Below are 16,143 nucleotides of genomic sequence, written 5' to 3' on the forward strand. Positions count from 1 at the left end.
AAATGGAGATTTTGGGTCAGAAATGGAGATTTTTGGCGTCTTGAGGGGGATTTGGGGGCAGAAATGGGGATTTTAGGTCAGAAATAGAGATTTTTGGCGTCTTGAGGGGGATTTGGGGGCAGAAATGGGGATTTTGGGTCAGAAATTGAGATTTTGGGGGTCTTGAGGGGGATTTGGGGACAGAAATGGAGATTTTGGGTCAGAAATGGGGATTTTTGGCGTCTTGAGGGGGATTTGGGGGCAGAAATGGGGATTTTTGGGGTCTTGAGGGGGATTTGGGGACAGAAATGGGGATTTTGGGGTCTTGAGGGGGATTTGGGGGCAGAAATGGAGATTTTTGGGGTCTTGAGGGGGATTTGGGGGCAGAAATGGGGATTTGGGGGCAGAAATGGAGATTTTGGGCGTCTTGAGGGGGATTTGGGGCAGAAATGGGGATTTTTGGCATCTTGAGGGGGATTTGGGGCAGAAATGGGGATTTTTGGCATCTTGAGGGGGATTTCGGTCAGAAATGGGGATTTTTGGCATCTTGAGGGGGATTTTGGGGCAGAAATGGAGATTTTTGGCATCTTGAGGGGGATTTGGGGGCAGAAATGGGGATTTTTGGCGTCTTGAGGGGGATTTGGGGACAGAAATGGGGATTTTTGGGGTCTTGAGGGGGATTTGGGGACAGAAATGGGGATTTTGGGGTCTTGAGGGGGATTTGGGGGCAGAAATTGAGATTTTTGGCATCTTGAGGGGGATTTGGGGGCAGAAATGGGGATTTTGGGTCAGAAATGGAGATTTTTTGGGTCTTGAGGGGGATTTGGGGGCAGAAATGAGGATTTTGGGGCAGAAATGGAGATTTTTGGCGTCTTGAGGGGGATTTGGGGGCAGAAATGCGGATTTTTGGGGTCTTGAGGGGGATTTGGGGACAGAAATGGGGATTTTGGGGTCTTGAGGGGGATTTGGGGTCAGAAATGGAGATTTTTGGGGTCTTGAGGGGGATTTGGGGGCAGAAATGGGGATTTTGGGGCAGAAATGGAGATTTTTGGGGTCTTGAGGGGGATTTGGGGGCAGAAATGGAGATTTTTGGTGTCTTGAGGGGGATTTGGGGGCAGAAATGGAGATTTTTGGCGTCTTGAGGGGGATTTGGGGGCAGAAATGCGGATTTTTGGGGTCTTGAGGGGGATTTGGGGACAGAAATGGGGATTTTTGGGGTCTTGAGGGGGATTTGGGGTCCGAAAAGGAGATTTTGGGGTCGTCCGACCCCCCGCGATCTACAAGAAGGAGTCACTTTATTTTTGGAGTCGCAGGCGAGCGGGGGGTGGGGACGCGTCGGTGGCCCCGAGGGGACGTCGGGATGGGTCCCACCACCCACCGGGGGGGACAGGGGGAGGAGGCAAGATGGCCGCCGGGGGGACACGGCGCTCCAGCGGGCGTGGAGGAGGTGGAGGAGGACCAGGGCGGGCGCTGGAGGAGGTCCAGGCGGCCACCGCGGCCCCTGGGGGGCAACGGGCTTTGAGGAGACAAGTGGAAGAGGAGCAAGACGGCCACTGGGGGGCAACGGGAGCCAACTGGAAGACCCTGATGTCAACTGGAAGACGCCCAACCCAACTGGAAGACCCTGATGTCAACCGGAAGACCTTGACCCAACTGGAGGGCCTTGACCTTCAACCAGAAGACCCTGATCTCAACTGGAAGACGCCCAACCCAACTGGAAGATCCTGATCTCAACTGGAAGACCCCAGGCCCCAACCAGAAGACCTTGACCCAACTGGAGAGCCTTGACCTTCAACCAGAAGGCCCCAGACCTCAACCAGAAGACCTTGACCCAACCGGAAGACCCCAGGCCCCAACCAGAAGACCCCAGGCCCCAACCAGAAGACCTTGACCCAACTGGAGAGCCTTGACCTTCAACCAGAAGACCCCAGGCCTCAACCAGAAGACCCCAGGCCCCAACCAGAAGACCTTGACCCAACTGGAGAGCCTTGACCTTCAACCGGAAGACCCCAGGCCCCAACCGGAAGACCCCAGGCCCCAACCAGAAGACCCCAGACCCCAACCAGAAGACCTTGACCCAACTGGAGAGCCTTGACCTTCAACCAGAAGACTTCGACCTCAACGAGAAGACCCCAGGCCTCAACCAGAAGACCCCAGGCCTCAACCAGAAGACCTTGACCCAATTGGAGGACCTTGACCTTCAACCAGAAGACCCCAAACCCCAACCAGAAGACCCCAGGCCCCAACCTGAAGACTTTGACCTCAACCAGAAGACCCCAGGCCCCAACCAGAAGACTTAGACCTCAACCAGAAGACCCCAGGCCCCAACCTGAAGACTTTGACCTCAACCAGAAGACCCCAAGCCACCCGGAAGACCCCAACCCCCCCCCCCCCCAGCACCCGTTTGGCCCCGAGGACCTTGGAAACCCCTCGGAGAAGCCCCAAATGGAAAGCCAGAAGAACCCGAGCAGCCCAGGAGGTGGCACCTCCTTGGAGAAGACCTCGGAGATGGTGAGGAAAGCGGTGGGGGGGACGTGGACACCGTGGGGGGGGGTCACATGGCACCCGGCGTGGCGGTGGGAGGAGACGGAGGCGCCGGGCGGTGGAAATGGGTCTCCTTGTAGACGAACCAGGAGCCGCCAAGCCAGAGGATGAGGTTGAGGAAGCCCAAGATCTAGGAGATGGGATGGAAGAGGTTGGAGGTCACCACGAGGGCCTCCGGAGCTCCTACTCGCCGGCCCCACCCACCACCACGGGCCACGGAGAAGCTTCCAGAGGTCCCTCAGCCCCTTGGGGTCCTCAAGAGGTTCCTCAAGGTCCCTCAATCCCTTGGGTTCTCCAAGAGGTCCCTCAATCCCTTGGGTTCTCCAAGAGGTTCCTTGAGGTTCCTCAACCCCTTGGGTTCCCCAAGAGGTTCCTCAAGGTCCCCCAACCCCTTGGCTTCTCCAAGAGGCTCCTCAACCCTTGGGCTCCTCAAGAGGTTCTCCAAGAGGTTCCTCAATCCCTTGGATTCTCCAAGAGGTTCCTTGAGGTTCCTCAATCCCTTGGCTTCTCCAAGAGGTTCCTCAACCCCTTGGGTTCCCCAAGAGGTTCCTCAACCCTTGGGCTCCTCAAGAGGTTCTCCAAGAGGTTCCTCAAGCCTTTGGCTTCTCCAAGAGATCCCTCAGCCCCTTGGGTTCTCCAAGAGGTTCCTCAAGGTCCCTCAACCCCTTGGGTTCTCCAAGAGGCTCCTCAAGGTCCCTCGACCCCTTGGGTTCCTCAAGAGGTTCCTCGACCCCTTGGGTTCTCCAAGAGGTCCCTCAACCCCTTGGGTTCTCCAAGAGGTTCCTCAAGAGGTTCCTCAAGGTCCCTTGGGTTCCTCAAGAAGTTCCTCAACCCTTTGGGCTCTCCAAGTGGTTCCTCAAGGTCCCTCAACCCCTTGGGTTCTCCAAGAGGTTCCTCAGCCCCTTGGGTTCTTCAAGAGGTTCCTCAAGGTCCCTCAGCCCCTTGGGTTCTCCAAGAGGTCCCTCAGCCCCTTGGGTTCTCCAAAACGTCCCTCAACCCCTTGGGTTCCTCAAGAGGTTCCTCAAGGTTCCTCAGCCCCTTGGCCTCTCCAAGAGGTTCCTCAGCCCCTTGGGTTCTCCAACAGGTTCCTCAGCCCCTTGGGTTCTCCAAGAGGTTCCTCAAGGTCCCTCAACCCCTTGGGTTCTCCAAGAGGCTCCTCAAGAGGTTCCTCGACCCCTTGGGTTCTCCAAGAGGTTCCTCAGCCGCTTGGGTTCTCCAAGAGGTTCCTCAGCCCCTTGGGTTCCTCAAGAGGCTCCTCAAGGTCCCTCAACCCCTTGGGTTCTCCAAGAGGTTCCTCAACCCCTTGGTTTCTCCAAGAGGCTCCTTTATGTCCCTCAACCTCTTGGGTTCTCCAAGAGGTCCCTCAAGGTCCCCCAACCCCTCGGCTTCCTCCAGAGGCTCCTCACCCCGCCCCCCGCTGTCCCTCAGCCCCTCAGGTCCCTGGGAACCCACCACGGAGACGTTGAGGGACCCCATGGAGGTGACTCCCGCCGGGAAGCAGGAGGCGCCGGGGGGGCGGCACTCGGGCAGCGGAGCCGCCGTCGAGGTCTTCACGTCGGTCAGGGCCTTGGCCCAGGCGCAGGAGCTCACCAGCCACAGGAAGGAGAAGGCCCCGCTGACCAGGAAGTCCTGCAAGGGGACACGGGGACAACCCCCAGAGGAGGTGAGCGGAGAAAACAAGGGTGGTGGACCTCAAATCTCAAGGTTTGGACCTCAAATCCCAAGGTTTGGACCTCAAATCCCAAGGTTTGGACTCCAAAATGAGGTGGGTGGAGAAGAGAAGGGTGGTGGACCTCAAGATCCATGAGGAGGACCCCAAATCCCACTAGATAGGACCTCAAAGCCCAAGGTTTGGACCTCAAATCCCAAGGTTGGGACCCCAAAATGAGGTGGGGGGAGAAGATAAGGGTGGTGGACCTCAAGATCCATGAGGTGAACCTCAAATCCCACTGGATAGGACCTCAAATCCCAAGGTTTGGACCTCAAATCCCAAGGTTTGGACCCCAAAATGTGGTGGGTGGAGAAGATAAGGGTGGTGGACCTCAAGATCCATGAGGTGGACCTCAAATCCCACTAGATAGGACCTCAAATCCCAAGGTTTGGACCTCAAATCCCAAGGTCTGGACCTCAAAATGTGGTGGTGGGAGAAGATAAGGGTGGTGGACCTCAAAATCCATGAGGTGAACCTCAAATCCCACTAGATAGGACCTCAAATCCCAAGGTTTGGACCTCAAACCCCAAGGTTTGGAGCCCAAAATGTGGTGGGTGGAGAACAAAAGGGTGGTGGACCTCAAGATCCATGAGGTGGACCTCAAATCCCACTGGATAGGACCTCAAATCCCAAGGTTTGGACCTCAAATCCCAAGGTTTGGACCCCAAAATGTGGTGGGTGGAGAAGATAAGGGTGGTGGACCTCAAGGTCCATGAGGTGGACCCCAAAAGGAGGAGGAGGGCACTTACGTGGTGTCCTGTCCACGGCAGCAGGGAGAGAGAAGAAGGGGGGTGGTTATGGACCTCAACGTCCTCCAGGAGGACCCCAACCCACAGGGCAAGGGAGGGGTGGATGGAGAAGACCAGGATGGAGAGAAGGAGGAGACCAGGAGGGAAGGAAGGAGGATGGGTGGATGGAGAAGACCAAGGTGGATGGAGGGAGGAGACCAAGAAGGAGAAGACCAGGAGGAAAAGAAGAAAGATGGATGGATAGAGAAGACCAAGATGGATGGAGAGAGAAGACCAGGATTGAGAAGGAGCCCAAGGAGGTGGAGAAGGAGCCCAAGGAGGTGGAGGAGCCCAAGGAGGTGGAGGAGAAGGAACCCAAGGAGGTGGAGGAGAAGGAACCCAAGGAGGTGGAGGAGAAGGAACCCAAGGAGGTGGAGGAGAAGGAACCCAAGGAGGTGGAGGAGAAGGAACCCAAGGAGGTGGAGGAGAAGCTCAAGGAGATGGAGAAGGAAGAACCCAAGGTGGAGAAGAAGCCTGAGGAGGAACCCGAGGTGGAGGAACCCAAGGAGGAGGAGGAGGAGCTCAGGCTGGAGGAGAAGCTCAAGGAGGTGGAGAAGAAACCCAAGAAGGAGGAGAAGCCCAAGAAAGAGGAGGAGGAGGACCCCAAGGTGGAAGAGAAGGACCCCAAGATGGAAGAGAAGGACCCCAAGGTGGAAGAGAAGGAGGAACCCAAGGTGGAGGAACCCAAGGAGGTAGAGGAGAAGCTCAAGGAGATGGAGAAGAAGCCCAAGGAGGTGGAGGTGGAGGAGAAGCCCAAGGAGGTGGAGGTGGAGGAGAAGCCCAAGGAGATGGAGAAGGAAGAACCCAAGGTGGAGAAGAAGCCCGAGGTGGAGGAACCCAAGGAGGTGGAGGAGGAGGAACCCAAGGAGGTGGAGGAGGAGGAACCCAAGGAGGTGGAGGAGGAACGCAAGGAGGTGGAGAAGAAGCTCAAGGAGGTGGAGGAGGAGGAGCCCAAGGTAGAGAAGGAACCCAAGAAAGTGGAGAAGAAGCCCAAGGAGGTAGAGAAGAAGCCCAAGGAGGTAGAGAAGAAGCCCAAGGAGGTGGAGGAGGAGGAACCCAAGGTGGAGGAGGAGGAGGACCCCAAGGTGGAGGAGGAGGACCCCAAGGTGGAGGAGGAGGAGGACCCCAAGGTGGAGGAGGAGGAGGACCCCAAGGTGGAGGAGGAGGAACCCAAGGTGGAGGAGGAGGAACCCAAGGTGGAGGAGGAGGAGGAACCCAAGGTGGAGGAACCCAAGGAGGTAGAGGAGAAGCTCAAGGAGGTGGAGAAGAAGCCCAAGGAGGTGGAGGAGAAGTTCAAGGAGATGGAGAAGGAAGAACCCAAGGTGGAGAAGAAACCCGAGGTGGAGGAACCCAAGGAGGTGGAGGAGAAGGAACCCAAGGAGGTGGAGAAGAAGCCCAAGGAGGTGGAGAAGAAGCTCAAGGAGGTGGAGGAGGAGAAGCCCAAGGTACAGAAGGAACCCAAGAAAGTGGAGAAGAAGCCCAAGGAGGTAGAGAAGAAGCCCAAGGAGGTGGAGGAGGAGGAGGACCCCAAGGTGGAGGAGGAGGAGGACCCCAAGGTGGAGGAGGAGGAGGACCCCAAGGTGGAGGAGGAGGACCCCAAGGTGGAAGAGAAGGAGGAACCCAAGGTGGAGGAACCCAAGGAGGTAGAGGAGAAGCTCAAGGAGATGGAGAAGAAGCCCAAGGAGGTGGAGGTGGAGGAACCCAAGGAGGTGGAGGAGAAGGAACCCAAGGAGGTGGAGAAGAAGCTCAAGGAGGTGGAGGAGGAGGAGCCCAAGGTAGAGAAGGAACCCAAGAAAGTAGAGAAGAAGCCCAAGGAGATAGAGAAGAAGCCCAAGGTGGAGGAGGAGGAGGACCCCAAGGTGGAGGAGGACCCCGGGGGCCTCACCAGGAGGGGCAGCTTGGTGTCCCCGCGGCGGTAGAGGGCCAGCAGGGCCAGGTAGACGCCGAGGGCGGCCATGCTGGCCAGGAAGGCCAGGACGGCCACGGCCACGAAGAACTGCGCCGCCGAGGAGAAGTCGCCCACCAGGCGCACGTCCTGCCGCCACGTCTGGTTGCACACGGAGGGCAGCGAGGGCCAGAAGGTCGCCTCGTTCAACCTGGGGGCAGCAGGCGGCTCGAGGACCTCCCGGGACCTCCCGGGACCTCCAGGTGTTCCCCACCCCTCTTCCCAGAGCGGCGGGACAGCCTGGACCTGCTCCCCATGGACCTTCTCCCATGGAGCTCCTGGAGCTTCTCCCCTTGGAGCTTCTCCCCCTGGAGCTCCTGGTCCTGCTCTCCTTGGACCTTCTCCCCCTGGAGCTCCTGGACCTTCTGGACCTTCTCCCCCTGGACCTTCTCACCTCAGAGCTCCTGGACCTTCTCCCCCTGGAGCTCCTGGACCTTCTGGACCTTCTCCCCCTGGACCTTCTCACCCCAGAGCTCCTGGACCTTCTCCCCCTGGAGCTCCTGGACCTTCTGGACCTTCTCCCCCTGGACCTTTTCCTCATGGAGTTCCTGGACCTTCTCCCCCTGGACCTTCTCGCCCTGGAACTCTTGGACCTCCTAGAGCTTCTCACCCTGGAGCTCCTGGAGCTTCTCCCCCTGGAGCTTCTCCCCCTGGAGCTTCTCCCCCTGGAGCTTCTCCCCCTGGAGCTCCTGGTCCTGCTCTACTTGGACCTTCTCCCCCTGGAGCTCCTGGTCCTGCTCTCCTTGAACCTTCTCCCCCTGGATCTCCTGGTCCTGCTCTCCTTAGACCTTCTCTCCTTGGACCTTCTCTCCTTGGACCTTCTCTCCTTGGACCTTCTCCCCCTGGAGCTCCTGGATCTCCTACCCCTGGACCTTCTGCCCCTAAACCTTTCCTTTTTGGAGCTCCAGGACCTTCTCCCCCTGGAATTCGTGGACCTCGTGGACCTTCTCCCCCTAGACCTTTCCTCCTTGGAGCTCCAGGACCTTCTCCCCCTAGACCTTTCCTCCTTGGAGCTCCAGGACCTTCTCCCCCTGGCCCTCACCGGAAGGGGTAGGAGAAGGAGGCGGAGACGCTGGCGTTGGCTCGGCCGCCGCAGCTGACGAGGAAGGAGACGCTCCCGGAGTAGCCCCCGCAGGTGGCGAAGGCGAAGATGGAGAAGAACTGGGGGGAGAAGAACCAAAACCGCGAGTTTCACCCCCAAAAAACCCACCGGGAGGGCAAAACTCGACCCCAAATTGGAGCTCGGGGGAAAAAAACGAGATAAAAATCGGAATTTCAAGCCCAAAAATTGAAGTTGGGGGCAAAAACCGTCACTTGAAGTCGAGATTTGAGGAGGAAACGAGGTAAAAATGGGACCTCGAACCAAAAAAAATGACTCAAAGTTGGAATTTTGAGAGAAATCAGAGAAGAAATTGGAATCTCGACCCCCAAAAATTGATTGGGAGGCAAGAAAATGACTCAAAATTAGAATTTTGAGGGAAATTGAAGAAGAAATTGGAATTTTGACACCCAAAAATTGATTTGGGGGCAAGAAAATGACTCAAAAATAGAATTTTGAAGAAAATTGAAGAAGAAATTGGAGTTTTGATCCTAAAAATTGAATTTGGGGGCAAAACAATGACTTAAAAATAGAATTTTCAGGGAAATCAGTGAAGAAATTTAAATTTTGACCCCCAAAAATTGATTTGGGGGCAAGAAAATGACTCAAAATTAGAATTTTGAGGGAAACTGAGATAGAAAATGGAATTTTGGCTGCCAGAAACCTGATCTGGTGGGAAAAATTGACTCAAAATTGGAATTTTGAGGGAAATCAGAGAAAAAAAATGGAATTTCGGCTCCCAGTGCCTTCCCCGTGCCGCCCAGTCCCATCCCAGTAGCTCCCAGTAGCTCCCAGTCCACTCCCAGTGCCCCCCAGTCCCTTCCAATCCCCTCCCAGTGCCCCCCATTCCCTCCCAGTAGGTCCCAGTGCCCTCCCAGTAGCTCCCAGTCCACTCCCAGTTGGTCTCAAACCACTCCCAGTGCCCCCCAGTCCTTTCCAATCCCCTCCCAGTGCCCCCCATTCCCTCCCAGTAGGTCCCAGTCCAATCCCAGTAGCTCCCAGTCCACTCCCAGTGCCCCCCAGTCCTTTCCAATCCCCTCCCAGTCCCCCCCATTCCCTCCCAGTCCAATCCCAGTAGCTCCCAGTTGGCCTCAAACCACTCCCAGTGCCCCCCAGTCCCTTCCAATCCCCTCCCAGTGCCCCCCATTCCCTCCCAGTCGGTCCCAGTGCCCTCCCAGTAGCTCCCAGTCCACTCCCAGTTGGTCTCAAACCACTCCCAGTGCCCCCCAGTCCTTTCCAATCCCCTCCCAGTCCCCCCCATTCCCTCCCAGTCCAATCCCAGTAGCTTCCAGTTGGCCTCAAACCACTCCCAGTGCCCCCCAGTCCCCCCCATTCCCTCCCAGTCCGATCCCAGTAGCTCCCAGTGCCCTCCCAGTCCCCCCCCCCGGCGCTCACCCACTGCAGGCCCCGCACCAGCCCCAGCGGCTCCCTCAGGGCCCTCAGATCCAACCGCGGCGCCGCCATCTTGCCCCCTCCCCCCTCCCTTCCCTTTCCCCCCCCCTCCCGCCGGAAGTGACGTCACCGGCCCGCGCCGCGCGCGCAGCCGGGGGTCACGTGACGCGCTCCCGCCATTTCCGCCCCTCCCCTCCCTTCCCCCCCTCCCTTAATTTGCATAATTAGCTCATTAACAGCTCGTTTATTGAGGGGCCTCGTTCCCGTACAGCCGCAGCGCCTCCCAGTGACCCCCCCACGCCCTCCCAGTCCACCCCGAGCCCCTCCCAGGGCCTCCCAGTTCCCCTCTCAGGGCCTCCCAGTACCTCCCAGTCCCCTCCCAGTTCGCCTCTCAGGCCCTCAGGGCCTCCCAGTCCCCTCCCAGTTCCCCTCTCAGACCCTCAGTGCCTCCCAGTTCCCTTCCCAGTTCCTCCCAGTGCCTCCCAGTTCCCCTCTCAGACCCTCAGTGCCTCCCAGTTCCCCTCCCAGTCTCTCAGTGCCTCCCAGTCCCCTTCCCAGTACCTCCCAGTTACCCCCTCAGACCCTTAGTGCCTCCCAGTACCTCCCAGTTCTCTTCTCAGGCCCTGAGAGCCTCCCAGTTCCCCTCCCAGTTCCCCTCTCAGACCTTCAGTACCTCCCAGTTTGCCTCTCAGGCTCTCAGGGCCTCCCAGTTCCCCTCCCAGTACCTCCCGGTTCCCTTCCCAGTGCCTCCCAGTTCCCTTCCCAGTCCCTCAGGGCCTCCTAGTTCCCCTCCCAGTACCTCCCAGTTCCCCTCTCAGACCCTCAGTGCCTCCCAGTTCCCCTCCCAGTTCCTCCCAGTGCCTCCCAGTTCCCCTCTCAGACCTTCAGTGCCTCCCAGTGCCTCCCAGTTCCCTTCCCAGTTCCCCTCCCAGTACCTCCCAGTTCCCCTCTCAGACCCTCAGTGCCTCCCAGTTCCCCTCCCAGTTCCTCCCAGTCCCTCAGGGCCTCCCAGTCCCCTCCCAGTACCTCCCAGTTCCCCTCCCAGTATCTCCCAGTTCCCCTCTCAGACCCTCAGGGCCTCCCAGTCCCCTCCCAGTCCCTCCCAGTGCCCCCAGTCCCTAGAAGTCCCACACGTCCAGGGCTCCCCTCACCCTCCCCACCCCCCTCAGGCGCCGCAGCCCCTCCCGCCCCCCCCTGCCCACCACCTCCACCTCCACCTCGCGGCCACCACTAGCCCAGTGGCCACCGGCCCCTTGGCTACAACCACAGTGGCCACCAGCCCCTTGACCATCACCCCAGTGGCCACCAGCCCCTTGGCTACAACCACAGTGGCCACCAGCCCCTTGACCATCATCCCAGCGGCCACTAGCCCCTTGGCTACCACCTAGGTGGCCACCAGCCCCTTGACCATCATCCCAGTGGCCACCAGCCCCTTGGCTACAACCACAGTGGCCACCGGCCCCTTGACCATCATCCCAGTGGCCACCGGCCCCTTGACCATCACCCCAGTGGCCACCAGCCCTGTGGCTACCACCTTGGTGGCCACCAACCCCTTGGCTACCAGCCCCATGGCTACAACCACAGTGGCCACCAGCCCTGTGGTCACCACCTAGGTGACCACCAGCCCCTTGACCATCACCCCAGTGGCCACCAGCCCCTTGACCACCACCTAGGTGGCCACCAGTCCCTTGACCATCATCCCAGTGGCCACCAGCCTCTTGGCTCCCAGCCCCATGGCTACAACCACAGTGGCCACCAGCCCCTTGGCTACCACCTAGGTGGCCACCAGCCCCTTGACCATCATCCCAGTGGCCACCAACCCCTTGACCACCACCTAGGTGGCCACCAGCCCCTTGGCTCCCAGCCCCTTGACCACCACCTTGGTGGCCACCACCCCCGTGGCCACAACCGCATCGCCCACCCCCCCCCGTGGCCCCACCCCCCATCGCCTTGGTAGCCCCCAACCCCATCCTGGTGGCCACCAGCCCCTTCCCAAGCTCCTGCGAGCCCGGTGGCCATCTCCACGGCCCGCTTGCCCAGCCCGACCCGTGGTAGCCCCCTCTCCAGGGCGGCCAGGAGGACGCAGGCCTTGCAGAGGGGCTGACTGGCCGCGAAGCCGCATCTCCTACAAGCCCCCAAGCTCTTGGTGGCCACCTGGGTGGCCACGGCCAAGCGGCGGCCCGAGTGGCCCAAGGCGGCTACCGTGGCCGCCCGGGTGGCTTCTAAATCCTTGAGGAGGCTCCTGGCGTGGCCGCGATAGGCCTGGGGGGCGTAGACGCACTCGGTGCTCACGTAGTCCAAGCCCTCCAGGTAGGCGTAGAGGACGATGTCCTTCTCGTAGGCGTGACGCAGCGGCTTCCAGCGCGGCACCGCGGGCCACGGGGCGGCCACCGCGGGGGCCTGGGTGGCTAGCGGGCTCGGCGAGGAGCCACGGAGCCCGGGAGGGGGCTCGATGGGGCTCGCGGGGGTTCCTGAGGGGTTCTTGGGGGTCTTCATAGGGTTCTTGGTGGCCTCCACAGGGTTCTTGGGGTTCCTGGTGGTCTCCATGGGGTTCTTGGTGGCCTCCGTGCTCTCGTTGGTAGTCACCATGGGATTTCTGGTGGCCTCCGTGGGGTTCTTAGGATCCTCTGTGGTCTCCATGGGGTTCTTGGTGGCCTTCATGGGGTTCTTGGTGGCCTCCATGGTCTCCATGGGGTTCTTGGTGGCCTCCATGGGGTTCCTGGTGGCCTCCACGGGGTCCTTGGTGGCCTCCATGGGGTCCTTGGAGTTCTTGGTGGTCTCCACGGGGCTCTTGGTGGCCTCCATGGTCTCCTTGGTAGTCACCATGGGGTTCCTGGTGGCCTCCGTGGTCTCCATGGGGTTCTTGGTGGTCTCCATGGAGTTCCTGGTGGTCTCCACGGAGTTCCTGGTGGCCTCCATGGTCTCCATGGGGTTCTTGGTGGCCTCCACGGGGTTCTTGGTGGCCTCCATGGTCTCCATAGGATTGTTGGTGGCCTCCGTGGTTTCCTTGGTAGTCACCACAGGGTTCCTGGTGGCCTCCATGGGGTTCTTGGTGGTTTCCATGGAGTTCCTGATGTCCTCCATGGGGCTCTTGGTGGCCTCCATGGTCTCCTTGGTAGTCACTATGGGGTTCTTGGTGGCCTCTGTGGTCTCCATGCAGTTCTTGGTGGTCTCCATGGAGCTCCTAGTGGTCTCCATGGGGTTCCCGGTGGCCTCCATGGTCTCCACTGGGTTCCTGGTGGTCTCCACGGGGTTCCTGGTGGTCTCCATGGTCTCCCTGGTGGCCTCCGTGGTCTCTGTGGGGTCCCCGGTGGCCTCGGTGGCCGCCCGCCGCAGTCGGGCCACGTCCCCGCGCAGGAAATTCATCAGCACCGTCTCGGCGATGTCGTCGGCGTTGTGACCTGCAGCTCCCAGTTACCTCCCAGTTACCTCCCAGTTACCTCCCAGTTACCTCCCAGTGCCCTCTAACACCCTCCCAGTGCCCTCCAGTCCCTTTTAATGCTCTCCCAGTGCCCCCCAGTCGCTCCTAATCCCCTCCCAATGCTCCCCAGTCCCCCCTAATGCCATCCCAGTGCCCTCCCAGTCCCCTCCCAGTGCCCTCCCAGTGCCCCCTAAAGCCCTCCCAGTGCCCCCCAGTCCCTCCCAATCCCCTCCCAGCACCTCCCAGTCCTTCCTAACCCCCTCCCAGTCACCTCCCATTCCCCTCTAACACCCTCCCAGTGCCTCCCAGTCCCCTCTAATCCCCTCCCAGTGCCTCCCAGTCCCCTCCCAGTCCCCCCAACGCCCTCCCAGTGCCTCCCAGTCCCCTCTAACCCCCTCCCAGTGCCTCCTAATCCCCCCCAGTGCCTCCCAGTCCCCTCTAACCCCCTCCCAGTGCCTCCTAATCCCCCCCAGTGCCTCCCAGTCCCCTCTAACACCCTCCCAGTGCCTCCCAGTCCCCTCCCAGTGCCTCCCAGTGCCTCCCAGTCCCCTCTAACCCCCTCCCAGTGCCTCCTAATCCCCCCCAGTGCCTCCCAGTCCCCTCTAACCCCCTCCCAGTGCCTCCTAATCCCCCCCAGTGCCTCCCAGTCCCCTCTAACCCCCTCCCAGTGCCTCCTAATCCCCCCCAGTGCCTCCCAGTCCCCTCTAACCCCCTCCCAGTGCCTCCCAGTCCCCCCTAACGCCCTCCCAGTGCCTCGTAGTCCCTCCCAGTCCCCTCCCAGTGCCTCCCAGTGCCCTCTAATCCCCTCCCAGTGCCTCCCAGTCCCCCCTAACGCCCTCCCAGTGCCTCCCAGTCCCCTCTAACCCCCTCCCAGTGCCTCCTAATCCCCCCTAGTGCCTCCCAGTCCCCTCTAACACCCTCCCAGTGCCTCCCAATCCCCTCCCAGTGCCTCCCAGTCCCCTCCAAAACCTTTCTAGTCCCTCCTAATCCCCTCCCAGTGCCTCCCAGTCCCCCCTAACGCCCTCCCAGTGCCTCCCAGTCCCCCCTAACCCCCTCCCAGTGCCTCCCAGTCCCCTCTAATCCCCTCCCAGTGCCTCCCAATCCCCTCTAACCCCCTCCCAGTGCCTCCCAGTCCCCTCCCAGTGCCCTCTAACCCCCTCCCATTGCCTCCCAGTGCCTCCCAGTCCCCTCTAACCCCCTCCCAGTCCCTCCCATCCCCCCCCCCGCCCCCTCACCCGTGGCGATCCAGTCGGCGCCCACCATCCTGGCCCCCCTCTCGAGCGCCTGGCGCCTCCAGACGCCGCAGAAGGTGCAGCGGCTGCGGCCGCCCAGCCCGCCGGCCACTTCATCCACGCTCCAACCGAAGAGCTGGCGGTGCGAGAGGACGACGAGGGGCAGCGAGCGGCGCGAGCGGCGCACGGCGTCCAGCGCCGCCTCCCGGTACCCGGCGATGCCCTCGTCCACCGAGAGCAGGAGGAGGCGGTGGCGTGAGGGGAGGCGATGGCCGAGGCGGACGAGGAGGTGGGCGAGGACGCTGGAGTCTTTGCCCCCCGAGGCGGCGACGGCGACCGAGGCGCCGGCTGGAGGAGCCGGAGGGGTGAGGGCGGCTCGCAGGGTCTCGGCTTCAAAGGCGGCCACGAAGCAGGCGCCGCACAGGCGCTCCGAGGTGCGAGGGCGCAGCAGGCGGGCCGGGAGCGGGCAGCGGGAGCAGCGAGGGGGAGGCATGGCTGGGGTAGGGGGGGAGAGAGGGGGTTAGGGGGGACTGGGAGGGGATTGGAGGGGATTGGGGGGGATTGGAGGGGACTGGAGGGGGATTGGAGGGGATTAGGGGGGACTGGGAGGGGATTGGAGGGGATTAGGAGGGGATATGGGGGACTGGGAGGCACTGGGAGGGGATTGGGGGAGACTGGGAGGCAGTGGGAGGCACTGGGAGGGGATTGGGGGGGATTGGGGGGGACTAGAGGGGGATTGGACGGGATTAGGCGGGGATAGGGGGGACTGGGAGGGGATTAGGAGGCACTGGGAGGGGATTAGGAGGCACTGGGAGGGGATTAGGAGGCACTGGGAGGGGATTGGGGGGGATTGGGAGGGGATTGGGGGGGATTGGAGGGGACTGGAGGGGGATTGGAGGGGACTGGAGGGGGATTGGAGGGGATTAGGGGGGGATAGGGGGGACTGGGAGGCACTGGGAGGGGATTGGGGGGGACTGGGAGGCACTGGGAGGGGATTGGGGGGGATGGGGGGACTGGGAGGCACTGGGAGGGGATTGGGGGGGACTGGGAGGCACTGGGAGGGGATTGGGGGGGATAGGGGGGACTGGGAGGCACTGGGAGGGGATTAGGACAGACTGGGGGTTACTGGAAGGGGACTGGGAGGGACTGGGAGGGGATTGGAGGGGACTGGGAGGGGATGGGGGGACTGGGAGGGGATGGGAGGGGATTAGCAGGGACTGAGAGGGGATTGGGGGGGTCTAGGAAGGGATTAGGAGGGGATTGGGGGGGATTAGAAGGGGATTGGGGGGGACTGGGAAGGGATTGGGAGGAGATTGGGGGGGATTAGGGGGGACTGGGAGGGGATTAGGAGGCACTGGGAGGCACTGGGAAGGGATTGGGGGGGACTGGGAGGAGACTAGAGGGGACTGGGAGAGGGCAGGACGGGACTGGGAGGCACTGGGAAGGAATGGGAGAGAACTGGGAGGGGACTAGGAGGCACTGGGAGGGGATTAGGGGGACTGGGAGGCACTGGGAGACGGGGGGAACCGGGAGGTGGGGGGGGTCCGTCCCCCCCCCACCCCACCGGGCAATGGTCCCTCACCCCCCGCCCCCCCCGTTACCCGCTAATGGTTCCGTCCGCAGGGGTCGTTGAGGGGAAGAGACGAGGCCGCTTCCCGCGCTCACGCGGCGCCGGCGCCCCGGGGAGACCCCGCCCCCTTCCTGCGGCTCCGACCAATCAGAGCGCGGGGTGAGCTCAGGCCCCGCCCACCCCCGCCGCGTCGCTCCCAGCGACCACCGCGCGCGGGTCCCTTGGCCACGCCACCTCCCGCCCTGCAGCCAATCAGAGCGCGAGGCCCGCGCAGGCCCCGCCCCCTCCGACTCGCACCCACCCAGGACCTCCCAGTTCCCTCCCAGAGCCTCCCAGTCCCCTCCCAGCGCCTCCAACTCACCCCCAGTGCCTCCCAGTCCCTTCCCAGTGCCTCCAACTCACCCCCAGTGCCTCCCAGTCCCTTCCCAGTGCCTCCAACTCACCCCCAGTGCCTCCCAGTCC

General features: G+C 61.4%; 2 protein-coding genes and 1 long non-coding RNA gene across 9 annotated transcripts; all 3 read right to left on the minus strand.

Annotated features, from left to right (window-relative positions):
- Positions 1-1,257: 1,257 nt before the first annotated feature.
- Positions 1,258-9,543, minus strand: LOC138734822 (synaptophysin-like protein 1). Of its 7 annotated transcripts, none has more exons than XR_011339637.1 (6): positions 9,462-9,543; positions 8,010-8,128; positions 6,908-7,118; positions 3,976-4,152; positions 2,214-2,653; positions 1,258-2,171 (listed from the first exon to the last, which is right to left on the minus strand). XR_011339637.1 is itself a non-coding variant. In XM_069882640.1 (5 exons), exons 1-5 carry the CDS (start codon positions 9,528-9,530, stop codon positions 2,534-2,536), a joined length of 696 nt encoding a protein of 231 aa, XP_069738741.1. In that variant the 5' UTR covers positions 9,531-9,543; the 3' UTR covers positions 1,258-2,533. The 7 variants fall into 7 exon arrangements, 1 of the variants encoding a protein (XP_069738741.1); XR_011339640.1 differs by having other exon boundaries at positions 1,258-2,096; positions 2,200-2,653; XR_011339639.1 differs by having other exon boundaries at positions 1,258-2,096; positions 2,178-2,653.
- A 297-nt stretch (positions 9,544-9,840) lies between these two features.
- LOC138734825 (uncharacterized) lies at positions 9,841-10,453 on the minus strand. Its single transcript, XR_011339642.1, has 3 exons — positions 10,394-10,453; positions 10,020-10,359; positions 9,841-9,937 (listed from the first exon to the last, which is right to left on the minus strand). It is a non-coding gene; the product is annotated as an uncharacterized lncRNA (long non-coding RNA).
- Positions 10,454-10,842: 389 nt separating this feature from the next.
- CTU1 (cytosolic thiouridylase subunit 1) lies at positions 10,843-15,855 on the minus strand. The gene is made up of 4 exons (XM_069882637.1): positions 15,713-15,855; positions 14,115-14,606; positions 11,424-12,859; positions 10,843-11,067 (listed from the first exon to the last, which is right to left on the minus strand). The coding sequence occupies exons 2-4, from the start codon at positions 14,602-14,604 to the stop codon at positions 10,843-10,845; spliced, it is 2,151 nt and encodes a 716-aa protein (XP_069738738.1). The 5' UTR covers positions 14,605-14,606; positions 15,713-15,855.
- Between the last annotated feature and the right edge of the window lie 288 nt (positions 15,856-16,143).

The sequence above is a fragment of the Phaenicophaeus curvirostris genome, unplaced genomic scaffold, assembly GCF_032191515.1.
Source record: "Phaenicophaeus curvirostris isolate KB17595 unplaced genomic scaffold, BPBGC_Pcur_1.0 scaffold_258, whole genome shotgun sequence".
NCBI classification, from domain to species: Eukaryota; Metazoa; Chordata; class Aves; order Cuculiformes; family Cuculidae; genus Phaenicophaeus; species Phaenicophaeus curvirostris.